The 26,889-nt window shown below is 44.4% G+C and overlaps 1 protein-coding gene across 2 annotated transcripts in view; it reads left to right on the top strand.

Annotated features, from left to right (window-relative positions):
* Positions 1–26,889, top strand: part of LOC106605507 (cyclin-dependent kinase 14) — a 200,463-nt gene that overhangs the window by 70,475 nt on the left and 103,099 nt on the right. For both annotated transcript variants that reach the window (XM_045718621.1, XM_045718622.1), the window contains 3 exons: positions 9,899–10,022; positions 19,283–19,403; positions 21,464–21,557. In XM_045718621.1, coding sequence (XP_045574577.1) covers positions 9,899–10,022; positions 19,283–19,403; positions 21,464–21,557 — 339 coding nt within the window. The remainder of the gene's footprint in view (positions 1–9,898; positions 10,023–19,282; positions 19,404–21,463; positions 21,558–26,889) is intronic.

The raw sequence follows: 26,889 nt of genomic DNA, 5'->3' as shown, positions 1-26,889 counted from the left end.
ATTTATTTAACATAAGAATGAGTGTGAGTTTTTGTCACAACACGGCTCGGGGGAAGTGACAAAGAGCTCTTATAGGACCAGGGTACAAATAATAATATAATAATAATCAATAATTCTGCTCTTTATTTAGCCATCTTACATTTAAAACCTTATTTGTTCATCAAACATTGTGAATAACTCACCACAGGTTAATGAGAAGGGTGTGCTTGAAAGGATACACATAACTCTGCAATGTTGGGTTGTACTGGAGAGAGTCTCAGTTTTAAATCATTTTCCACACACAGTCTGTGACTGTATTTAGTTTTCATGCTAGTGAGGGCCGAGAATCCACTCTCACATAGGTACTTGGTTGCAAAGTGCATCAGTGTCTTAACAGCGCAATTTGCCAAGGCAAGTAACTCTGAGCACAGCCCAATCCAGAAATCTGGCAGTGGCTTCTGATTAAATTCAATTTTCACAGAACCGCTTGTTGCAAAAAAATGAAGTGATGACATGTCAACTTCCCTGCATTCTAATTTGCTCTCTGTTTATCATAGACGCTTCAAACAACTTTATAAAGATCGTTGACATCTAGTGGAAGCCGTAGGTGTTGCGAAATGAATCCTTTCTCACTATGGTATCTATAAAACAATGACACTAAATAGTACAGTCACAAAATTCACATTTTTTTAAATCTATTTTTCACAGGTTTTTGCCTGCAATATGAGTTTTGTTATACTTACAGACACCATTCAAACTGTTTTAGAAAATTCAGAGTGTTTTCTATCCGAATGTGTTAATAATATGCATATCCTAGCTTCTGAGTTGGTGTAGGAGGCAGTTAAAAATGGGCACATATTTTTTTCAAAATTTCTCAATACTGCCCCCGAGCCCCAACAGGTTAAAGAAAAAAATTTGAATCACATTTTTATTTGCCGTACCCCCGTTTGTGAATACCTGATTTAGAAGATACTGTTGCACAAACAACATTCTGATTTGGTTCTACACCATATACTGGTATTATCAGGCTGTATAGCTAATTACATTTGGTAAATACAGTATACCACCCAGCCTTACCTGGCAGGCATTGGTTGACAGTCATAATCCTATTTAATCAGCATGTAGTACAAGAGGAGCATTGCATTATTCCTCAATGTCAAGTGTAGTATCAATGTCAGGTGGAATATTGATAAATGAGTTTAGTATAATGTAATGGTAACATCACAAAGGCGCATGTCTAAAAACGTTCAACAAACTCAACAAAGCACTACTCCTGAGTTCCCAACTCCTTCCCTACCTCCTCTTTCCCCTCTACTCATCTCCTCTTCTCCTCTCCTCCCCCATCTCTATGCCCTAATCATGTGTGCAGATAATGCAGTAATGACATGCCACATTAAGACAGACAGTACTACCCAGATGCTTTCTGGGATAAACTACTACGAGGAACAGGGCGGTAGGGGAACAGTAGCTGGCAGATGGGAGCGTCAGTGTCTTCTCAGCTCATTTAACATACTATCCTACCTCTCCTTCACTCACTGCTGGGCTAAACTCACTCCCCCTGTATATAGTAAAGTGCTGCTTTCAGAGGTTTTCTCAATGACTCCCAAGGTTTCCATTCAATTAAAATACTTCATTAATTATCCCCTCAGGTGCAATGAAGATTTAGAGGTTTGTGTTTCGAGGGGTTGGCTTTGTCTATGATGTTGAGTTCAGCATGGCTGTGTGTGATTGGACTCTCATTCACTATTGATAGGGTTTGAATAAGTAATGTGAACACAAAATACATCCGTTGGAATAACACATATTTTGGGGATTTGTCTTTGCCCCAAATCAGTCAGTATGCATTGGAATTAACCAATGATAAAACAGGTTTACAAAAGAGACAAAATAAAATAAAATAATTAGCAATTGGCAACATGATAATATATTCACATATGTTTCCCCTTTGTTCAGTGTTTCTGTGTGCACATATTCCATATGATTAAGAAATGTGTATAACCCATTATATGCTGTTAGTATGATGCATGGTCTCATCCTGTAGTAAGTGAATGGGAATATCAGACAATTCAGCCAACCTGGAGTCTGGTAGATAACAGAGAATATCTGGACTCAGATGATGAAATCCACTGTTTTACTGGCCACACTAATTCTCTAAACTTTATTGCTAATATCTTTTCATTAAATCAAACAGCATTAACTTTTCCATTTGAACACTGGTGTACAAGTTAAAGCAGAGGTATATAAAACAGACAACATTCAACAGATATACGAAAAGGCTATGATAACAGTTACAAGTTGAGGTACCATGTACAGTGTGTAGCCCACACCAGTGGTGTAAAGTACTTCTATGGGCTACGTGGGACCCACCTGCGGGACACAGCCAGTGAAATATCAGGGCGGCAAATTCAAAAACAACAAAATGTCATAATTCAACTTTCTCAAACATACAACTATTTTACACTATTTTAAAGATACACTTCTCCTTGATGTAACCACATTGTCCGATTTCAAAAAGGCTTTACAGCGAAAGCAAAACATTAGATTATGTTAGGAGAGTACATAAACAAAAATAATCACACAGCCATTTTCCAAGCAAGGACATGTGTCAATAAAACCCAAAACACAGCTAAATGAACCACTAACCTTTGACGATCTTCATCAGATGACACTCCTAGGACATTATGTTACACAATACATGTATGTTTTGTTCGATAAAGTTCATATTTATATCCAAAAACAGAATTTTACATTGGCGTGTGATGTTCAGAAAATGTATTCCCACCAAAACTGCCGGTGAATGTGCACATCAATTTACAAAAATACTCATCATAAACGTTGACAAAATATATAACAATTATTTAAAGAATTATAGATAGACTACTCCTGGATGCAACCGCTTTGTCAGATTTTAAAATAGCTTTACGGAGAAAGCACATTTTTCAATATTCTGAGTACATAGCTCAGCCATCACAGAGAGCTATACAGACACCCGCCAAGTTCGAGGCAACCTAAACTCAGAATTAGTATTAGAAATATTCTCTTACCTTTGCTGATCTTTGTCAGAATGCACTCCCAGGACTGCTACTTCCACAAGAAATGTTGTTTTTGTTCGAAATAATACATATTTATGTCCAAATACCTCCGTTTTGTTCATGCGTTCAGAGCACTATCCAAAGGCATAACGCGCGAGCGCGGTACCAGAGACGAAAAGTCAAAATGTTCCATTACCGTACTTAGAAGCATGTCAAACACTGTTTAAAATCAATCTTTATGGTATTTTTAGTGTAAAATTGCGATAATATTCCAAACGGACAATAGCGTATTCATTCAAGGAGAAAAAGAAGGAATGGCGTGCTCGTGTGACTGCGCATATCCAATCCCTTTGTCCACAGGCAGTCCACTCAGAAACTGAGCTCCTATTATCTGCCCAGTAACAGGAGAAGGCTGAAACAACTTTCTGAAGGCTTTTGACAGCCAATGGAAGCCTTAGGAAGTGCAACGTAACCCCACAGATACTGTAGTTTTGAAAGGGACTAGAAAGAAGAACTACAATTCTCAGATCCTCCACTTCCTGGTTGACTTTTTCTCAGGTTTTTGCCTGTCATATGAGTTCTGTTATACTCACAGACACCATTCAAACCGTTTTAGAAACTTCAGAGTGTTTTCTATCCAAATCTACTAATAATATGCATATTCTAGTTTCTGGGCCAGAGTAGTAACCTGTTTAAATTGGGTACGTTTTTCATCCGGCTGTGAAAATACTGCCCCCTAGCCCAGACATGTTAAGTAGAAGTACTTTCAAGTACTACTTAAGTTGTTTTTTGGTCTATCTGTACTTTACTTTACTATTTATATATTTTTTTGACAACTTTTACTTTTACTCCACTACATCCCTAAATAAAACAATTTACGTTTTACTCCATACATTTTCCCTGACACCCAAAAGTACTCGTTACATTTTGAATGCTTAGCAGGACAGGAAAATGGTCCAATTTGCACATTTATCAAGAGAACATCACTGGTCATCCCTACTGCCTATGTCTTAGTGTTGGAGTATGCCCCTGGCTATCCGTAAATTAAATAAACAAGAAAATTGTGCCGTCTGGTTTGCTAAATATAAGGAATGTGAAATGATTTATACTCTTACTTTTGATAGTTAGGTATATTTTAGCAATTACATTTACTTTTGATACTTAAGTATATTTAAAACCAAATACTTTTACTCAAGTAGTATTTTGCTGGGTGACATTTACTTTTATTTGAGTCATTTTCTATTAAGGTATCTTTACTTTTACTCAAATATGACAATTGGGTACTTTTTCAACCACTAACACACACACACACACACACACACACACACACACACACACACACACACACACACACACACACACACACACACACACACACACACACACACACACACACACACACACACACAGCCACAGCCACACACAGCCACACACACAAGCCAGAGTTGGCAGACAATTCAGGGAGTAAACCTAACCCCTTACACTTGTGGAAATTGGCCTATATGGATAGGCCCAAAATTCAATGTTTCTAACAGAAGAACTATAAAAAAGCATATGCATGACCATGGTAGCAATTGAAAGAGAACATTTTGGAGAATATGAAGAAATGTGAGGTCACAACAGTTCACCTGACACAATACTGAATCCAAACATTACACTGTTGATTTTATGTGCATTTTACGTTTACTGTAATTTTTCACAGCAATTGTCAATAATGAAATCTGAAAATACTCTGGATACATGCAATAACATAATATGAATAATCAATGACATTCTGGAGTAGGTGCAAGATAAGAAAAAACGATTACAAGGGTTTGAGTGAGAGGTCGAACTTGTGTCTCCTAGTGGCCACACACCTCTCCAAACTGTGCACAGTTCCTAAGTCATGTCCAAACTGTGCACAGTTCCTAAGTCATTTCCAAACTGTGCACAGTTCCTAAGTCATTTCCAAACTTTGCACAGTTCCTAAGTCATGTCCAAACTGTGCACAGTTCCTAAGTCATTTCCAAACTGTGCACAGTTCCTAAGTCATTCCCAAACTGTGCACAGTTCCTAAGTCATTCCCAAACTGTGCACAGTTCCTAAGTCATTTCCAAGCTGTGCACAGTTCCTAAGTCATTTCCATGCAGTTTTGACTCAAGGAAAGAGCCAATTATAAGGTGCTTATTTGAGCTCTCTTACTCTGCCATTGAGGAACTGAAGCAACCACATGTGTAGTTATTTGTTTGGAACACAGCCTTGCATCCCCACCATCACATAATTACTGTTGTTGTTTACAAAATCCAGAAACATTCCATTATAAATCACAATCTGGGTCAGGTGGGTATCATTTTTATCAAAGACATCAAAACTATGACATAACACACATGGAATCATGTAGTAACCAAAAAAGTGTTAAACAAATATAAATATATTTTATATTTGAGATTCTTCAAAGTAGCCTCCCTTTGCCTTGATGACAGCTTTGCACACTCTTGGCATTCTCTCAACCAGCTTCATGAGGTAGTCACCTGTAATGCATTTCAATTAACTGGGGTGCCTTCTTAAAAGTTAATTTGTGGACATTTAATACTTTTAAGAATCTAAAATCTAAAATTAATTTTGATTTGTTGAACAATTTTTTGGTTACTATATGATTCTATATGTGTTATTCCATAGTTTCATTGTCTTCACTATTATTCTACGATGTAGAAAATAGTAAAAATAAAGAAAAACCCTTGTGCCTAAACTTTTGACTGGTACTGTACTGTATGTTGATACTGTACATGACATGAGTTTTCAAATATGGAAATGTGAAGTGCACATTTGAACTTGTATGACATCAAAGCGATATTTATTCTAATCATCAATGTCTCATCTTTCAGAACACATCCACTCCTTTCGATTTACAGCATTTCCCTCGCTCAGACATCAACAACTATGCAAAAGTAGCCCAATTAGCAGGAGGGATGGGGGCATCTTCTTGTCACGCACGGTGCTCAAGTCAAAGCCCATTCAGTCAAAGCCCATACAGTCAAAGCCCATACAGTGCTGTGAAGCGGAGAGCCTGAGCTCTGACGTCATGTATAGCATGTTACTGTACAGACACTGCATTCCAATTTAAGCACTTATCAATGACAAAATCTGCCATTTTCAACCCACGTATAGGATAACACTTACACACCCGCACGCACGCACACGCAAGCACACACACACACACACATTCACATACTCACACTGCAATTAGTACACAGCACAACTAATGATTCATTATGTTCCTAACACCCTGGCCCACTATACCCTCATAAGAAGAGGGTTGTCGCTTTCTATCTGTTCATGGTTAGTGTGTAAAATCCCTCTCTCCTAATTCCTCTCACAATTTCATAATTATGTATCATCTGTCCGTTGTGCGGTGGAAGTCCCTAGAGGGGAGTGGAGGTGGGGTGACACTATTGATATTCTAGGGAGCGGGCGGCTGGCTGCTATTGACTTTCCAGCAAGGCAGCTTAAACTCTCTACCCCCTCACCTCCCCTCACTCCTCTGTTTCATCCTACTTTCAACGCTGCCCCTGTTCTCTTCTCTCTTTCTCTCTACCTGATTTTCTTTTTATTCCTCTGCCCTTTTAGACCACTCCCCCTCTCTCTGGTTCTCTCTTTATCTTTATCTGTATTTCTCTTGCCCCTTTCTCATTCTCTCTCTCTCTATGTATCTTTCCCTTCTTTACACTCTCTCTCTCTCTATGTATCTTTCCCTTCTTTACACTCTCTCTATGTATCTTTCCCTTCTTTACACTCTCTCTCTCTCTATGTATCTTTCCCTTCTTTACACTCTCTCTCTCTATGTATCTTTCCCTTCTTTACACTCTCTCTCTCTATGTATCTTTCCCTTCTTTACACTCTCTCTCTCTCTATGTATCTTTCCCTTCTTTACACTCTCTCTCTCTCTATGTATCTTTCCCTTCTTTACACTCTCTCTCTCTCTATGTATCTTTCCCTTCTTTACACTCTCTCTCTCTCTATGTATCTTTCCCTTCTTTACACTCTCTCTCTCTCTATGTATCTTTCCCTTCTTTACACTCTCTCTCTCTATGTATCTTTCCCTTCTTTACACTCTCTCTCTCTATGTATCTTTCCCTTCTTTACACTCTCTCTCTCTATGTATCTTTCCCTTCTTTACACTCTCTCTCTCTATGTATCTTTCCCTTCTTTACACTCTCTCTCTCTCTATGTATCTTTCCCTTCTTTACACTCTCTCTCTCTCTATGTATCTTTCCCTTCTTTACACTCTCTCTCTCTCTATGTATCTTTCCCTTCTTTACACTCTCTCTCTCTCTATGTATCTTTCCCTTCTTTACACTCTCTCTCTCTCTATGTATCTTTCCCTTCTTTACACTCTCTCTCTCTATGTATCTTTCCCTTCTTTACACTCTCTCTCTCTATGTATCTTTCCCTTCTTTACACTCTCTCTCTCTCTATGTATCTTTCCCTTCTTTACTCTCTCTCTCTCTATGTATCTTTCCCTTCTTTACACTCTCTCTCTCTCTATGTATCTTTCCCTTCTTTACACTCTCTCTCTCTCTATGTATCTTTCCCTTCTTTACACTCTCTCTCTCTATGTATCTTTCCCTTCTTTACACTCTCTCTCTCTCTATGTATCTTTCCCTTCTTTACACTCTCTCTCTCTCTATGTATCTTTCCCTTCTTTACACTCTCTCTCTCTATGTATCTTTCCCTTCTTTACACTCTCTCTCTCTCTATGTATCTTTCCCTTCTTTACACTCTCTCTCTCTCTATGTATCTTTCCCTTCTTTACACTCTCTCTCTCTCTATGTATCTTTCCCTTCTTTACACTCTCTCTCTCTATGTATCTTTCCCTTCTTTACACTCTCTCTCTCTCTATGTATCTTTCCCTTCTTTACACTCTCTCTCTCTCTATGTATCTTTCCCTTCTTTACACTCTCTCTCTCTCTCTCTCTCTCTCTCTTTCCCTTCTTTACACTCTCTCTCTCTCTCTCTCTCTCTCTCTCTATGTATCTTTCCCTTCTTTACTCTCTCTCTCTCTCTCTCTCTCTCTCTCTCTCTCTCTCTCTCTCTCTCTCTCTCTCTCTCTCTCTCTCAATAACTCTAGTGATGCCTTTAGCATTTTAAGCCAGATGGGGAGACCAGTCATCTAGCAGATGTCATGTCTGTCATGTGGCCAAATGTCCTGCTAGTATAGTGACCATGTTGAGCTAGTGAGTGTGATTACAGTCTAGGGCTACACATGGAATAGAGTTTCAGAGAGCAGGTCTTTTTTTTGTGGGATTTCGACCTTTTACATACATGTAAAGACATACGTTATGAATTTGAAAAGCATGCAAAAGCAGCTCCCAGCTCTCAGCTAAACTCCAACCAAACTTAATTTGAAGTTGACGTGAAATTGCGGACATTTAATCAAAAACTGTTTGTCAGTAAGCTGTTATTGTTGCCAAGCCTATCTTTGCCCTTGTACATTACTTTCTACCATATAATATGCTAATTTGACAGAATTCTCAGTTTTCCTGTCGTCGACAATAAGAGTTATTTTTAAGCAGCGTTTTGATGTTTCGTTTGCAGAGAGAGGGGAGTGAATAAATGAGTAACCTTTTGATTGCCTAGCCCACTTAATGAGGCAAGGGCTTTTGACGAGTGTGTTTTGATATACATGAGTAAACACACATTTCTCATGCTAATTTACGGCGTTGTGCGTTGTTTCGCGTATCGCCCGCCTGCCGAGTTGAGGAATGCTAAACTGTTGACCTGGTGACTCCAGATGCCAGACAGGGCTGATCCCTGATTGGACTCTGCGGTTTTCGCTCTGCCTAATTGGCCGAGACCCTGCTAGTGCTGCTGGGAAGTGAGAAATTGCAATGAAAGATTGGAATGTTGGAATGGAGGATCAGCAATTGCACAGATTCAGAATTCATTATTGGTTGATTGATGCAAAGTGAACAAAAACCACAGGATCTGAAAGAGCCATAGACATTGATGTTGTTTTCAGGTGATGTGTCAGAGAAAAAATAGTAAATATGAGGACATTTATTCAGTTTATTTTGTGTTGATTCTTATTTTCTCACCTATTTTCCATTGCTAGCATTTGAATGTAACTGAAAACCACTTTGTGGGTGGTTGAAGTCAGAATATGATATATTTATGACATATTCATAAATAGAACACACGTTTTTTCCTTTTCTTTTCTTTATATTGTTTATTTATTGATCTCCTCTCAAGCCTTCGAATGAACCAGTCACTATTTGTTATTGATGTGTGAGATCAGATGGTCATTGTGAGGGCATCTATTTGATAACTGGTCAATAGTCCAAGCTGAGGAAAAGATGGGATGGGAGTTCTGGGTTGATTGGCTAGTATTGACGTTGGGGAGTGGAGTGAGGGTGTGTGAGCGAGTGTGTGCGTGCAAGCGTTACAGAGTTAATGGTGTGGTGTAAATGAGTTGTGGAAGTTAATATACCAGGGCTGGTGTTGTGTTGAGGCTGAATGAAGACATTAACACCTCCTACTGATGCATAGCTGTTATGACTCGTCTATGGGCTGGAAAGCCTTTCCCTCTTACGTATGAGTCCAAACAATGCTATGAATCAGCCAGAGAGATGGAGAAGAAGAGAGATGGAGATACTAGATGGACAAATAGCAGGATGTAAAATAAAAACATTACAAGGAAATATTGCTATTGAGACAACATAGTGGATGACTTGGAAATCCATTGGAGACACATGATATACATTGTTTGAATGATTAATGATTAGCCTACTCTAATTTAATTTCTCATGAATCTAATGAACTTATGATTCATGAATTGAATGATTGAATCATTCATAGATTTTTCGCCTAATGATGAATGATTAACGGTGGATTTCCTCTCTGTCTATCAGTTGTTCCTGTACCAGTTGCTGAGAGGTCTGTCCTACATCCACCAGAGGTATATCCTGCACCGCGACCTCAAGCCTCAGAACCTGCTCATCTCTGACACTGGAGAACTCAAACTGGCCGACTTCGGTAGGTGGCTTTGCTTTGTCTGACTAGCACTCTTTTGTATTTCTGTGCTTCTCTCTGTCTCTGTCTCTCTCTCGCTCTTTCTCTTCTCGCTCTCTCTCTCTCTCTCTCTCTCTCTCTCTCTCTCTCTCTCTCTCTCTTCTCTTTCTTTCTCTCTCTCTCGCTGTTTTGCTTGCTCTCTCGCTCTTTGTCTCTCGTGTGTGTGTGTGTGTGTGTGTGTGTGTGTGTGTGTGTGTGTGTGTGTGTGTGTGTGTGTGTGTGTGTGTGTGTGTGTGTGTGTGTGTGTGTGTGTTAGACCTCTCCTGAAGCGGTAGCACCATATGGCCAGTCTCCTTTCATGGTGCCCAGCTCTGTAAATACTACCCACACGGTTTGACTGGTTTGCAGAGGGGATCGACTCAGACTGGCACCACAGACCAGACAAAGACTGCCTCACAGGAAATCATCCCTCCATTCACCCCTCCATCCATCCCTCTAGCCACCCAGGCAGGGGAGACACCTTCATCAATAATGTAAAACCCTCCTCATTATAGAGTAGACATATTACTGGAAGGCAATGAGAAAATAATGGACAACATGCTTAATGAGAAAGAATGGAAATCCCATGGAAATACTGCTGTGGATTCACACACACATAGACACGGTCAGCCCTAACCAAGGGGATCTCAGTGACATATGTGTTCTGAAAGGAGAGGAAGAGGGTACTGGGGAATAGGAAGGGGGATAGAAGGGAGAGGAGAGAAGGTGTGGGAAATGAGGATAAGGGGGAGGAATGAGGGGCTTGGAGATCATCAAGGAGAGGGGAGAGAGGGCATGGGCATGGGTTCTGTGTCCCTGCTGGTTGATTTGTTTCTGGACCTGATCCAGAATCATCCTCAGCTCTTTGTGTGTTTCTCTGTCCTAATGAGTAGCAGGCGAACAAGTGAGGGTTATGAAAAGCTTAGATGGTTAGACTGAAGCATAGAACAAACTGAAGTAGTGTGTGTTTGTGTGTGTGTGTTTTTACGATGGTGCCAAGGTGACGGTAATCACCTATCTCACATACACACACACACACACACGCACGCACGCACACACGCACGCGCACGCACGCACGCACACACACACACACGCACACACACACACAGCGAATGGGAGAGACAGAATCTGGTCTATGACAGCTGCCGTCGTCATAATGGCAATGGAGTCTTGGAGCATATGGCTATATTTTTGCCTCTCAACACACGCACACACACACACGCACGCACGCACGCACGCACGCACGCACGCACGCACACACACACACACACACACACACACACACGCGCAACACACACACACACAGCGAATGGGAGAGACAGAATCTGGTCTATGACAGCTGCCGTCGTCATAATGGCAATGGAGTCTTGGAGCATATGGCTATATTTTTGCCTCTCAACACACGCACACACACACACACGCACGCACGCACGCACGCACGCACGCACGCACGCACGCACACACACACACACACACACACACACACACACACACACACACACACACACACACACACACACACCCTCAGTGGGGTAACTAGGACACTTAATTCTCACAAGGGTCACAGACACACACACCTGCACGGCTTGAACTGTCACAAGTGTGTGTTACTGTTTAGTGTGTGTATTGGTTTATAGCATGCAATAGACATTTGCGTTTTCATGCTTGACTATCATCGAAGAAGAGATTGTTTCTTTGTGTGAGACTGAATTGCAAATGTGTGTGTGTGTGTGTTCATCTGTATGCGTGTGCTCCCGTACATAACTGTGTGTGTGTGTGTCTGTGTGTGTGTGTCTACAATCTCTCAACGGGGTGTCTCTCGTGTGGCGTGGATCATTCCCAGTCATTCAGCTGTGGATATCTCAGTGTGTGTACTATGAGAGTCCTCTCCCTTCTCTCTCCTCAGAGCGGTGTCTCTCCTCTCTAATCCTGCTCCAGTCAATGGGCCCGCGGCCAACTCCATCTCTGCTAATTGTATCCATTGTATGGCAGCAGAAACGGAAAGTCGAGCTCTCCAGTCTCTTTCTCTGATTGTCTTTGTTCTCTGCCCTGCTGTGTGTAGGAGCCTCACAAAGACTATTTCCTCCACAATCACAATTTATTATGTCTGGCCATATGGAGGCCTCACCTTGAAACAGACGCAGGCTACTGTGGGAGGTATTATACGACTTTCAACATGTTCCGTGCTGAGCTTGTAGTGAAACAGAACAAGCAAATGTCCCATGAAAACAATGCTGCAAATTACAATAATCTTGCAAATACATATCCAAATACCTATCCAGCCATTGGTTTAATAATCAACCAATAGATACAGTACATTGCAGTGATGACGTCACTTGTTTTATACTGTATCCACAAAAATGTTAGCTTTGAAGACACTGTATATTCTCCCTCCCTCCCTTGTCAGGTAGTATGTGTGTGTGTGTGTGTGTGTGTGTGTGTGTGTGTGTGTGTGTGTGTGTGTGTGTGCGCGCTGGAGGGCAATGTTTTATTCCTTTCCTAGTGATTCGATTCGAGTCACTCGGAGCGTTGGGAGTGTGTGTTGTAGTGATATAGTTTGAAGACAGCTGGTGAGGATAATGATCTGTGGAGATGCAGGAATCTGGTTGGAATGTCAGAGGAATCCGCATGGAGCGCCAGGACTTCCGCTGTGTGCTGTTCGCTATACCCAGGCACACAGGCCCTACAGGGAGTGTGTGTGTGTGTGTGTGCATGTGTGTCTGTGTGTCTGTCTGTGCATGTATAGTTGAAGTTGGAAGTTTACATACACCTTAGCCAAATACATTTTAACTCAGTTTTTCACAATTCCTAACATTTAATCCTAGTACGAATTCCCTGTCTTAGGTCAGTTAGGATCACCACTTTATTTTAAGAATGTGAAATGTCAGAATAATAGTAGAGAGAATGATTTATTTCAGCTTTTATTTCTTTCATCACATTCCCAGTGGGTCAGAAGTTTACATACTGTAAATTCCGGACTATAAGCCGCAACTTTTTTCCCAGGCTTTGAACCTCACGGCTTAAACAATGACGCGGCTAATATATGGATTTTTACCACTTGAAAAAGAATTTCTCCAAAAAAACACATTCTGTGACGTGCTCAGTTTTTTGCCGGCATGAAGCTTTCATTAGACCAATGAAATTGCCGAACGGGTTAAGGTCAAACAACTTTTTTGTTTACTGTTTAGATTAAATCGAGTGCTCTCAAACTTCCCATCATTCTGATTACGGTAGTCATTTTGTCACCCTCATCATGGCAAAGACACGGAGAAATGCATATGATGCAGCTTTCAAGTTGAAGGCGATTGATCTGGCTGTTGGAAAAGGAAATAGAGCTGCTGCACGGGAGCTTGGTCTTAATGAGTCGATGATAAGACGTTGGAAACAGCAGCGTGAGGAATTGACTCAGTGCAAAAAGACAACTAAAGCTTACTGCAAATGTTTTATTTTTTGTTACAAGCCGTGTTTCGTTAAAGGCTATTTATTTTTGTTACAAGCCGTGTTTCGTTAAAGCCTATTTATTTTTGTTACAAGCTGTGTTTCGTTACAGCCTGTGTAAAGTTCATTTGTTTCAATGTACCGGTAGGCACCTGCGGCTTATAGACATGTGCGGCTTATTTATGTTCAAAATAAAATTAAAATTCAGTGGGTGCGGCTTATATTCAGGTGCGCTTAATAGTCCGGAAATTACGGTACACTCAATTAGTATTTGTTAGCATTGCCTTCAAATTGTTTAACTTGGGTCAAACATTTCAGGTAGCCTTCCACAAGCTTCCCACAATAAGTTAGGTGAATTTGGCCCATTCCTCCTGACAGAGCTGGTGTAACTGAGTCAGGTTTGTAGGCCTCCTTACTCGTACACGCTTTTTCAGTTCTGCCCACAAATCGATAGGATTGAGGTCAGGGCTTTGTGATGGCCACTCCAATACCTTGACTTTGTTGTCCTTAAGCCATTTTGCCACAACTTTGGAGGTATGCTTGGGGTCATTGTCCATTTGGAAGACCCATTTGCGACCAAGCTTTAATTTCCTGACTGATGTCTTGAGATGTTACTTCAATATATCCACATAATTCCCCTCCTCATAATGCCATCTATTTTGTGAAGTGCACCAGTCCCTTCTGCAGCAAAGCACCCCCACAACATGATGCTGCCACCCCTGTGCTTCATGGTTGGGATGGTGTTTTTCGGCTTGCAAGCCTCCTCCTTTTTCCTCCAAACATAATGATGGTCATTATGGACAAACAGTTCTATTTTTGTTTCATCAGACCAGAGGACGTCTCCAAAAAGTTCGATCTTTCTCCCCATGTGCACTTGCAAACCGTAGTCTGGCTTTTCTTATGGCGGTTTTGGAGCAGTGGCTTCTTCCTTGCTGAGCGGCCTTTCAGGTGATGTTAATATAGGACTTGTTTTACTGTGGATACAGATACTTTTGCACCTGTTTCCTCCAGCATCTTCACAAGGTCCTTTGCTGCTGTTCCTGGATTGATTTGCACTTTCCCACCAAAGTACGTTCATCTCTAGGAGACAGAACGTGTCTCCTTCCTGAGCGGTATGATGCTGCGGCTGTTTATACTTGTGTACTGTTGTTTGTACAGTTGAACGTGGTACCTTCAGGCATTTGGAAATTGCTACCAAGGATGAACCAGACTTGTGGAGCTCTACAATTATTTTTCTGAGGTCTTGGCTGATTTCTTTTGATTTTCACATGATATCAAGCAAAGAGGCACTGAGTTTGAAGGTAGGCCTTGAAATACATCCACAGGTAAACTTACAATTGAGTCAAATGATGTCAATTAGCCTATCAGAAGCTTGTAAAGCTATGACATCATTTTCTGGAATTTTCCAAGCTGTTTAAAGGCACAGTCAACTTAGTGTATGTAAACTTCTGACCCACTGGAATTGTGATACAGTGAATGATAAGTGAAATAATCTGTCTGTAAACAATTGTTGGAAAAATTACTTGTGTCATGCACAAAGTAGATGTCCTAACCATAACAAGAAATGTGTGGAGTGGTTGAAAAACAAGTGTTAATGACTCCAACCTAAGTGTATGTAAACTTTCGACTTCAACTGTATGCAGGGAATGACCTGACTGGGATGTGTGCTGTTTGCTGCCTATCTCATTAGGGATCACTTAGAGTGGTGAAATGGGCTGTGATGGACAGACAGAGAGGCAGGCTTTGATAGACAGAGAGGCAGGCTTTGATAGACAGAGAGGCAGGCTTTGATAGACAGAGAGGCAGGCTTTGATAGACAGAGAGACAGGCTTTGATAGACAGACAGAGAGACTGGCTGTGATAGACAGACAGAGAGACAGGCTGTGATAGACAGACAGAGAGACAGGCTGTGATGGACAGACAGAGAGACAGGCTGTGATGGACAGACAGAGAGACAGGCTGTGATGGACAGACAGAGAGACAGGCTGTGATGGACAGACAGAGAGACAGGCTGTGATGGACAGACAGAGAGACAGGCTGTGATGGACAGACAGAGAGACAGGCTGTGATGGACAGACAGAGAGACAGGCTGTGATGGACAGACAGAGAGACAGGCTGTGATGGACAGACAGATGGACAGGCTGTGATGGACAGACAGAGAGACAGGCTGTGATGGACAGACAGAGAGACAGGCTGTGATGGACAGACAGATGGACAGGCTGTGATGGACAGACAGAGAGACAGGCTGTGATGGACAGACAGAGAGACAGGCTGTAATGGACAGACAGATGGACAGGCTGTGATGGACAGACAGAGAGACAGGCTGTGATGGACAGACAGATGGACAGGCTGTGATGGACAGACAGATGGACAGGCTGTGATGGACAGACAGAGAGACAGGCTGTGATGGACAGACAGAGAGGCAGGTGGCAGGTGATCCACCACATACCTTTAGGTATTACTACTGTATATGAGAGGAGAAGTGGGGAGAATCACAGGAAGTTGGAAAGCCCATGTGTGGAAGGATGAATTAATTCAGCATGTGAGCCAACTGTCTCTCAGGGGATTTTCTTAGCAGAGGAAATACAAACATTTTCTGATCCTAAATACTAGTTTTGCTTGTGTGTGTGTGTGTGTGTGTGTGTGTGTGTGTGTGTGTGTGTGTGTGTGTGTGTGTGTGTGTGATAAGTAAAGTGGAATCAAAATGTTAATGTCCTCATCCCAGATCATGGAGAAGCAATAGCAGTATGCATGCCATGCCATGTTGACACACACACCAGCACACACACACACGTCCCACATTTCCCAGATTCTATCAGACCAGACATAAGTGATCTGCCAAGCGCACACAATCCGTTATTGCCACCAGAAACCTGTGCAAGTATGCTAAATTACTTCCAAAGCATTATAGCATATTTTAAAGCCATTTTATACGTAGTTTTGTTATATATATATATATTTGAGATGTGAGCAGGGGGTATTATTACATATCACACAATCAGACATTCATCATCATATATTAGACTGGGATGATGCAGGAGAGGAGTGACACATTATTTAATTTACCCGGTTTTGTATTCTGGCTACACATTTCATGACAGAAACAAGTTGTGTATTTGCCGCATCTGCAAGATTGTTTTTCAGTGTTTTTTGTAATGGTAAATGCTTTTTTTTTTTTTTTATCATCATTTGTTTGGTATATCTTGTTTCTTTCTCCCCGTGGATTTATCATAGCTTTAGACACAGCAGCCGAGGAGGAAGAGGAGGAAGATGAGGAGGAGGCTACACAGAGATACCTGAAAGTCATTTGACTTCAGAGTGAACTTCAAAAGAAGGCTTGGGTTGTTTGTCCCAGGGGGGATATGGAGTCGATTTCAGTCTCCTCTCTGGCTGTATTCTTCTTCATCCCCCTCTTCTCTTCCTCCTCCTCTCCTGCCCTCTGTTCTCTGACCCCTGGTGTTGCCATGGGGACACAGTGGGATGTATAATTCACTACTGAACTTTACACCCAGGGCTACCTGTGTGTGTGTGTGTGTGTGTGTGTGTGTGTGTGTGTGTGTGTGTGTGTGTGTGTGTGTGTGTGTGTGTGTGTGTGTGTGTGTGTGTGTGTGTGTGTGTGTGTGTGTGTGTGTGTGTGTGTGTGTGTGTGTGTGTGTGTGTGTGTGCGACCTGGAATGGAAGGCCAGCCAGGAGCCACACCGGTCGTATAGTGTGAAACTGTCGTCTCAATGCCAGGGGCGTCAGTGTTTGAAGGTATGAAGGTTGTTGTGTGCGTTGGTGCATGTGTGTGAAGCCTGGGGGTCAGGCCTTTTGAAATGGAACCTCTCGCTGCAGTAGGTCTATCAGGTGTTCTCTGATGTAGAATGTCAGGGCCACCGGGCAGTCACCATTTTATAGAAAGAGCAATGTATCCATCCACCTGTTTTGTGCTGTTACCGTGGTGACTACACTGGAGGACGAGAGGAGAGGGAATTCAATCATCTAGGTCCTGTAGTGCAAATGCAGTACACACCCCCACTATTTCCTATCACTCCCTCTCTTTCTCCCTCCATCCCTCTCCTCCCTCTACCTTCCCTCTCTCTCTTTCTCCCTCCATCTACCTTCCCTCCCTTCCTCCCTTTCTCCCTCCATCCCTTTCCTCCCTCTACCTTCCCTCTCTGTCTTTCTCCCTCCATCCCTCTCCTCCCTCTACCTTCCCTCCCTGCCTTTCTCCCTCCATCCCTCTCCTCCCTCTACCTTCTCTCCCTGCCTTTCTCCCTCCATCCCTCTCCTCCCTCTACCTTCTCTCCCTGACTTTCTCCCTCCATCCCTCTCCTCCCTCTACATTCCCTCCCTGTCTTTCTCCGTCCATCCCTCTCCTCCATCTACCTTCCCTCCCTCCCTTTCTCCCTCCATCCCTCTCCTCCCTCTACCTTCCCTCCCTCTCTTTCTCCCTCCATCCCTTTCCTCCCTCTACCTTCCCTCCCTCTCTTTCTCCCTCCCTCCCTCTCCTCCATCTACCGTCCCTCCCTCTCTTTCTCCCTCCATCCCTCTCCTCCCTCTACCTTCCCTCCCTCTCTTTCTCCCTCCATCCCTCTCCTCACTCTACCTTCCCTCCCTCTCTTTCTCCCTCCATCCCTCTCCTCACTCTACCTTCCTCCCTGCCTTTCTCCCTCATCCCTCTCCTCCCTCTACCTTCCCTCCCTCTCTTTCTCCCTCCATCCCTCTCCTCCCTCTACCTTCCTCCCTGCCTTTCTCCCTCCATCCCTCTCCTCCATCTACCTTCCCTCCCTCCCTCCCTTTCTCCCTCCATCCCTCTCCTCCCTCTACCTTCCCTCCCTCTCTTTCTCCCTCCATCCCTCTCCTCCTCTACCTTCCTCCCTGCCTTTCTCTCTCCATCTCTCTATCATTCAGATGAACCTACAGCCAGACAACCAATGTACTGTAACTACCCCATCAGTCTATTATTCTGGCCTTTTTATGATGATTAGATCTCTTCTCCCTGCTCCTGCCCTGCGTCAACCTCCCAGTCCCCCCTACACACACACACACACACACACACACACACACACACACACACCTCACAGCACCCACGGTGTAAATGATAGGCTCTCAGTGTGTCTGGGATATTGGTCTCTCCTCTCTGTGACACAGCCTATTGTTTACAGGTCAGATTAGTCTGTAAATTACAGTGTTAGACTGTGAGGAAGCCTGGCTCAACCTCCCTCTCTCCTGGAAGCCTGGGTCTGTTCTGGCATAGGGACATGTTAACTACCCCCTGCCCTGCATCACCCTGCCCACACACACACACAGGGGGCTGGCACCAGGGGCAGGAAGTCTTGGCTGTTTAAGCTAAATGCTTTAATGAACCAGTCTCACCACCTGGGAGGACAGCTAGCTAAATGCCACCAGACTCATTAAAACTAGCTGGCTCTGCAGTGCCAGCAAATGCACACACACACACACACACACACACACACACACACACACACACACACACACACACACACACACACACACACACACACACAAAAATACTGTACCGTCAGCTTAGGGAGCGGTGTCCTTGATGTTAGATGTAGTGTATGGAGATGGTCTGTTGTAGCTTTGAGTATGTCTGATTGGTATTCTGATAGCCCTGGTCCTGTTGGTACCCAGGCTCCATGTCAAAGAGCACCTCAGGCAAGACCTGCTCTGCTTTGCACCAGTCAGCTTTTCTCTCATCTTATGGAGCCTCAGTGGAGGGCATTCAATGATAAAGTTAACATACAGTGTGTTTCTGTTCCCACTATTTGTTCCTTACAGTGTGTGTGTGTTCTCTCTGGCAGGTCTGGCACGGGCTAAGTCAGTCCCCAGTCACACCTACTCCAATGAGGTGGTGACCCTGTGGTACCGCCCCCCTGATGTCCTCCTGGGATCCACAGACTACTCCACCTGCCTGGACATGTGGTGGGTAGTACCACTGACCTTTAACCCCTGACCCCCTACCTCTTTCCACATCCCTCTCCACAACAGGGAGAATACTGCCTCCTCTAGATCAGATGAGGTATGAACCCCACAGAGAGCCACAGACAGCTGTGTGAATGTGTTCCATAAGGAGGTGAGGGAGAGACCTGGCCATGTCTCTATCTGGGGTTGAGGAGAAGCTGGGAGACCTGGCCTGGCTGAGACTGAGGCTCAGTATGGACAGAAAGGAACATTTACTGAGGACATGGGCAGACAGAGGCCTTCCTATGGCGACAGACAGACAGCTTTAGTCAGGATATGGACAGGGGTCTTCCAGAGCTGCCGTCCAGGCTGTGAAATGATCTGTGACCACATCGATCTGGACAAGCAGTCCTCGAGGACGCCCCTTTCCAAGGACCCCAGCTGCATCCCAGCACGGGTAATTAAAGCATAGCGGGGGAGAGGGAGAGGCAGCGGGTTAGGTGGGCAGTAGAGCAGGTGGGCAAATCCTCAGGGCACTTTTCCACTCCACCGAGACTGGAGCCACTCAACATAGAAAGACCTATACCGTCACTTAGAAAGCAGTGTTCCATGAACAAGCAGCGCTCACATCGACAGCAGTGCACTCAGTGCTGGGTCACTGGTTTGGTTAACAGTCTGTCCCATATCCGTCAAACCACTGACAGGTTAAAGGATCAGATCTGGATTTGGAAGACAGGAGGGAAGGGAAGAATAGGGTGGAACAGAACAGGGATTCTTCCTCTAGTCTATTTTTATGGCTGTTATCGCCCCAGTGAGCCTGCCGTTTCACCAGGCACCTGTCAGACAAGCTGACAGACCACTGTGGACAGACAGACAGACAGACAGAGGTGTGACAAGAAGAGTGGAGGATGTGGTTGAAACCCTGTTGTTTTCACACTGTTAGTAGCAGGTTTGATCCCTGCCAAGCCAAACCTCTGTATCTGATTAAACACCAGTCTCTATATAAAGATCTAAGAAAAATCTGAACAGTTTGCTGATGAAAATGTATTGTTCAACCCAGCATCTACTTCAATCCATTGGACTTCTCGAAATGTATAGGGTTCTTCCTGGTCTATACGTATAGATTACGTTTTCAAAAATCTGTGTTTAAGTCAATGAAAGTGATGCTGGTGGTTGTCTCTCTTTCTTTCTTTCTCCCTCTCTCTTTCTATTTATCCCACTTTCTTTTTCTACATTAGCTGTGTGGCTGCTCAGGACTGCTCGACCTCAGGACCGCTCAGCCGGGTCATGTAGAGATGGGGGGGGAAGAGAGAGGGAGCAGTGTGCACTGGGCCAGAAAGTGAATCTGTCAGGAAACAATAGCTCTCTGACAAATGGGCTCTGACACCTGTTTAAACACACACACACACCACCCTCCAGAACTGGCCACCTCTCTCTTTCTCCATCCCTCTCTCCTTCTCTCTCCACTGGGCATCCCATTATCCAACCATCACCACCTCAGATCGTTGGATAATGGGATGGCCAGTGGAGAGAGAAGAGTTAGTTTTCTGAACAAACACTTTACTGGAGCTAAATCCTCTAGGAAATCAAGACATCAACCATAGATTTAGATGGAAATTAAGATATTCCCCAAGAGTGAACCATTTGCCTTTCAAAATATACTGTGCTCTTCTACAAAGCCATTTGAGTACACTATAGATTACATAATTATGCATTGTAGTTGTGGAGGCCAGTATTCTTCATAGAGGGGTTCAAATGTTTACTGCTGATGGCTCTGGAGCTCTCCAACTCTGTTGATGCTGTCTGTGTGTCTCTAATGGGGATGCTGTCTGTCTGTCTCTAATGGGGATGCTGTCTGTCTGTCTGTCTCTAATGGGGATGCTGTCTGTCTGTCTGTCTCTAATGGGGATGCTGTCTGTCTGTCTCTAATGGGGATGCTGTCTGTCTGTTTCTAATGGGGATGCTGTCTGTCTGTCTCTAATGGGGATGCTGTCTGTCTGTCTCTAATGGGGATGCTGTCTGTCTCTAATGGGGATGCTGTCTGTCTGTCTCTAATGGGGATGCTGTCTGTGTCTCCCCAGGGGTGTGGGCTGCATCTTCATCGAGATGATCCAAGGAGTGGCAGCTTTCCCTGGGATGAAGGATATCCAGGATCAGCTGGAGAGGATATTCCTGGTGAGTCAGCTGTGTGTTTGTGTGCGTGTGTACGTACGTGCACAATATGTCTATGCTGTCACTGATACACAACATTTCCATCTCCTCTCAGTTGTGAACCAATAGGAAACAGTCCCACTTTGAGCACTTTTTAATTAATTAATAAGAATTATTTATTTAACCTTTATTTAACTAGGCAAGTCAGTTAAGAACAAATTCGTATTTACAATGACGGCCTACCAAAAGGCAAAAGGCCTCCTGCGGGGGCTGTGATTAAAATAAAAAATATAGGCTAAAACACACATCACAACAAGAGAGACACCACAACACTACATAAAGAGAGACCAAAGACAACAACACATCATGGCAGCAACACATGACAACAACACGGTAGCAACACAACATGGCAGCAGCACAACATTGTAGCAGCACAAAACATGGTACAAACATTATTGGGCACAGACAACAGCACAACATGGTAGCAGCACAAAACATGGCCGAATGGTAAAGAACATCTAGCCACTCGAGAGCACTCTTACCTGCTGATCTATAATTTATGTCTCCATAATCTAGCATGGTTAGGATGGTCATAAGAATCAGGGTTAGTTTTACATTTACATTTACATTTAAGTCATTTAGCAGACGCTCTTATCCAGAGCGACTTACAAAATGGTGCATTCACCTTATGATATCCAGTGGAACAACCACTTTACAATAGTGCATCTAAATCTTTTAGGGTGGGGGGGGTTAGAAGGATTACTTTAACCTATCCTAGGTATTCCTTAAAGAGGTGGGGTTTCAGGTGTCTCCGGAAGGTGGTGATTGACTCCGCTGTCCTGGCGTCGTGAGGGAGCTTGTTCCACCATTGGGGTGCCAGAGCAGCGAACAGTTTTGACTGGGCTGAGCGGGAACTGTGCTTCCTCAGAGGTAGGGGGGCCAGCAGGCCAGTGGTGGATGAACGCAGTGCCCTTGTTTGGGTGTAGGGCCTGATCAGAGCCTGAAGGTATGGAGGTGCCGTTCCCTTCACAGCTCCGTAGGCAATCACCATGGTCTTGTAGCGGATGCCAGCTTCAACTGGAAGCCAGTGGAGAGAGCGGAGGAGCGGGGTGACGTGAGAGAACTTGGGAAGGTTGAACACCAGACGGGCTGCGGCGTTCTGGATGAGTTGTAGGGGTTTAATGGCACAGGCAGGGAGCCCAGCCAACAGCGAGTTGCAGTAATCCAGACGGGAGATGACAAGTGCCTGGATTAGGACCTGCGCCGCTTCCTGTGTGAGGCAAGGTCGTACTCTGCGAATGTTGTAGAGCATGAACCTACAGGATCGGGTCACCGCCTTGATGTTAGTGGAGAACGACAGGGTGTTGTCCAGGATCACGCCAAGGTTCTTAGCACTCTGGGAGGAGGACACAAGGGAGTTGTCAACCGTGATGGCGAGATCATGGAACGGGCAGTCCTTCCCCGGGAGGAAGAGCAGCTCCGTCTTGCCGAGGTTCAGCTTGAGCTGGTGATCCGTCATCCACACTGATATGTCTGACAGACATGCAGAGATGCGATTCGCCGCCTGGTTATCAGAAGGGGGAAAGGAGAAGATTAATTGTGTGTCGTCTGCATAGCAATGATAGGAGAGACCATGTGAGGATATGACAGAGCCAAGTGACTTGGTGTATAGCGAGAATAGGAGAGGGCCTAGAACAGAGCCCTGGGGGACACCAGTGGTGAGAGCGCATGGTGCGGAGACAGATTCTCGCCACGCCACCTGGTAGGAGCGACCTGTCAGGTAGGACGCAATCCAAGCGTGGGCCGCGCCGGAGATGCCCAACTCGGAGAGGGTGGAGAGGAGGATCTGATGGTTCACAGTATCAAAGGCAGCAGATACGTCTAGAAGGATGAGAGCAGAGGAGAGATTGTTAGCTTTAGCAGTGCGGAGAGCCTCCGTGACACAGAGAAGAGCAGTCTCAGTTGAATGCCCAGTCTTGAAACCTGACTGATTAGGATCAAGAAGGTCATTCTGAGAGAGATAGCAGGAGAGCTGGCCAAGGACGGCACGTTCAAGAGTTTTGGAGAGAAAAGAAAGAAGGGATACTGGTCTGTAGTTGTTGACATCGGAGGGATCGAGTGTAGGTTTTTTCAGAAGGGGTGCAACTCTCGCTCTCTTGAAGACGGAAGGGACGTAGCCAGCGGTCAAGGATGAGTTGATGAGCGAGGTGAGGAAGGGGAGAAGGTCTCCGGAAATGGTCTGGAGAAGAGAGGAGGGGATAGGGTCAAGTGGGCAGGTTGTTGGGCGGCCGGCCGTCACAAGACGCGAGATTTCATCTGGAGAGAGAGGGGAGAAAGAGGTCAAAGCACAGGGTAGGGCAGTGTGAGCAGGACCAGCGGTGTCGTTTGACTTAGCAAACGAGGATCGGATATCGTCAACCTTCTTTTCAAAATGGTTGACGAAGTCATCCGCAGAGAGGGAGGAGGGGGGGAGGGGAGGAGGATTCAGGAGGGAGGAGAAGGTAGCAAAGAGCTTCCTAGGGTTAGAGGCAGATGCTTGGAATTTAGAGTGGTAGAAAGTGGCTTTAGCAGCAGAGACAGAAGAGGAGAATGTAGAGAGGAGTGAGTGAAAGGATGCCAGGTCCGCAGGGAGGCGAGTTTTCCTCCATTTCCGCTCGGCTGCCCGGAGCCTTGTTCTGTGAGCTCGTATTGAGTCGTCGAGCCACGGAGCAGGAGGGGAGGACCGAGCCAGCCTGGAGGATAGGGGACAGAGAAAATCAAAGGATGCAGAAAGGGAGGAGAGGAGGGTTGAGGAGGCAGAATCAGGTGATAGGTTGGAGAAGGTTTGAGCAGAGGGAAGAGATGATAGGATGGAAGAGGAGAGAGTAGCGGGAGAGAGAGAGCGAGGGTTGGGACGGCGCAATACCATCCGAGTAGGGGCAGAGTGAGAAGTGTTGGATGAGAGCAAGAGGGAAAAGGATACAAGGTAGTGGTCGGAGATTTGGAGGGGAGTTGCAATGAGATTAGTGGAAGAACAGCATCTAGTAAAGATGAGGTCAAGCGTATTGCCTGCCTTGTGAGTAGGGGGGGAAGGTGAGAGGGTGAGGTCAAAAGAGGAGAGGAGTGGAAAGAAGGAGGCAGAGAGGAATGAGTCAAAGGTAGACGTGGGGAGGTTAAAGTCACCCAGAACTGTGAGAGGTGAGCCATCCTCAGGAAAGGAACTTATCAAGGCGTCAAGCTCATTGATGAACTCTCCAAGGGAACCTGGAGGGCGATAAATGATAAGGATGTTAAGCTTGAAAGGGCTGGTAACTGTGACAGCATGGAATTCAAATGAGGAGATAGACAGATGGGTCAGGGGAGAAAGAGAGAATGTCCACTTGGGAGAGATGAGGATTCCAGTGCCACCACCCCGCTGGCCAGATGCTCTCGGGGTATGCGAGAACACGTGGGCAGACGAAGAGAGAGCAGTAGGAGTAGCAGTGTTATCTGTGGTAATCCATGTTTCCGTCAGCGCCAGGAAGTCTAGGGACTGGAGGGTAGCATAGGCTGAGATGAACTCAGCCTTGTTGGCTGCAGACCGGCAGTTCCAGAGGCTGCCGGAGACCTGGAACTCCACGTGGGTCGTGCGCGCTGGGACCACCAGGTTAGAGTGGCAGCGGCCACGCGGTGTGGAGCGTTTGTATGGCCTGTGCAGAGAGGAGAGAACAGGGATAGACAGACACATAGTTGACAAGCTACAGAAGTGTTGTTTCTTGTATTATTGTCTCCTGTGTCTTTAGAGAACTGTTTCACTTTGATATCCTTTTTCTTCTGTCCTGATTTTCTCTTTCTTTTCTTCTGTTAACTAGATATTCTTTGTTATTCTTCGTTAGCTAGCTAGCTTCTTCCAAAAGACTCCCTAGCAACTGCTTAGCAACTGGTAAACAATTCAGCTTGCTAAGATAACTACAATTTTATGAAAAATAGTTATTTTTCAAAAGCCTATCTTCTTTGTTTGTTGCTTGTCTTTTCTCCTATTCAGTCTTGCAGTTTTCTTTTGCTTTTTTCTGATGTACTTCACTCTAAAAACCATGTAAATTTCAATATTTGTAGGAGCTCATTTTTCAGCTGCTGCTGCTCAAATTGGAGTTCCGGAACAAAACTGTTAGGCATAGTTTGGCAGCTGGGATGAAAGAGGAGCGATTGCGATAGAGGAAACCATGTCTAGATTTAACCTTAGCCTGCAGCTTGGATATGTGCTGAGAGAAGGACAGTGTACCGTCAAGCAATACTCCCAAGTACTTGTATGAGGTGACTACCTCAAGCTCTAAACCCTCAGAGTAGTAATCACACCTGTGGGGAGAAGGACATTCTTCTTACCAAACCACAAGACCTTTGTTTTGCAGGTGCCCAGAACAAGGTTAAGGGCAGAGAAAGCTTGTTGGACACTAAGAAAGCTTTGTTGTAGAGCGTTTAACACAAAATCCGGGAGGGACCATCTGAGTATAAGACTGTATAATCTGCATATAAATGAATGAGAGAGCTTCCTACTGCCTGAACTATGTTGTTGATGTAAATTGAGAAGAGTGTGGGGCCTAGGATCGACCCTTGGGGTACTCCCTTGGTGATAGGCAGTGGCTGAGACAGCAGATGTTCTGACTTTATACACTGCACTCTTTGAGAGAGGTAGTTAGCAAACCAGGCCAAAGACCCCTCAGAGACACCAATACTGCTTAACACATGCAGTACCTATCTGAATGATGCGATCTGAATCATTATTGACTGACCAATTGACTGCGTTTACTGTGTACTTGAGTACTTGAGCAGTAACCTTTGGGTCTTGATCTAATCAGCATGAGGTCTGTGGGCCTCTTCAACTCGGGGTCAGATAGCTATTCAATTCTTCTTCTAGCTGCTTATTTAAGGAACCAGTGATTAGGGATTAATAGGGATGGTAGATAGATTGATATATATATTTCTGAACAGGACTCAGAGCCTGACTGCATCAATATTTTATAGCTGTGTGAGGTCTCATTAATCCCTTAATCAGCTCATCTGTCCTCCATAATTCCCCCCATCGGCAGAATTGAAGTGGAGTGTTAATGTGATGAATTCATATTCATTCATCCTCTGAAACGAGTTAATGCAGACAATTACTGAGATGAGATGATGGGAGAGAGAAAGAGAGGGATAAAGAAAGAGAGAGAAAGATAGAGAGAGCGAGACGGAGGTTGGTAGAGTCAGGAGTCAGGTGTGAAGACAAAGAGACAAAGAGGTTCGGTTTGTTTTGCCGAGGGCTGTCGAGGATAAGTGTGTGGGTGCGTGTGCGTTTGTATGTCTGTGTGAATCTGTGTGTGTAGGGAGTATGCCCTAGGCAGGGCAATCTTACACAAAG

Source organism: Salmo salar, chromosome ssa05 (assembly GCF_905237065.1).
Source record: "Salmo salar chromosome ssa05, Ssal_v3.1, whole genome shotgun sequence".
In the NCBI taxonomy this organism is placed as follows: domain Eukaryota; kingdom Metazoa; phylum Chordata; class Actinopteri; order Salmoniformes; family Salmonidae; genus Salmo; species Salmo salar.
This window is presented reverse-complemented; position numbering and strand designations above follow the sequence as displayed.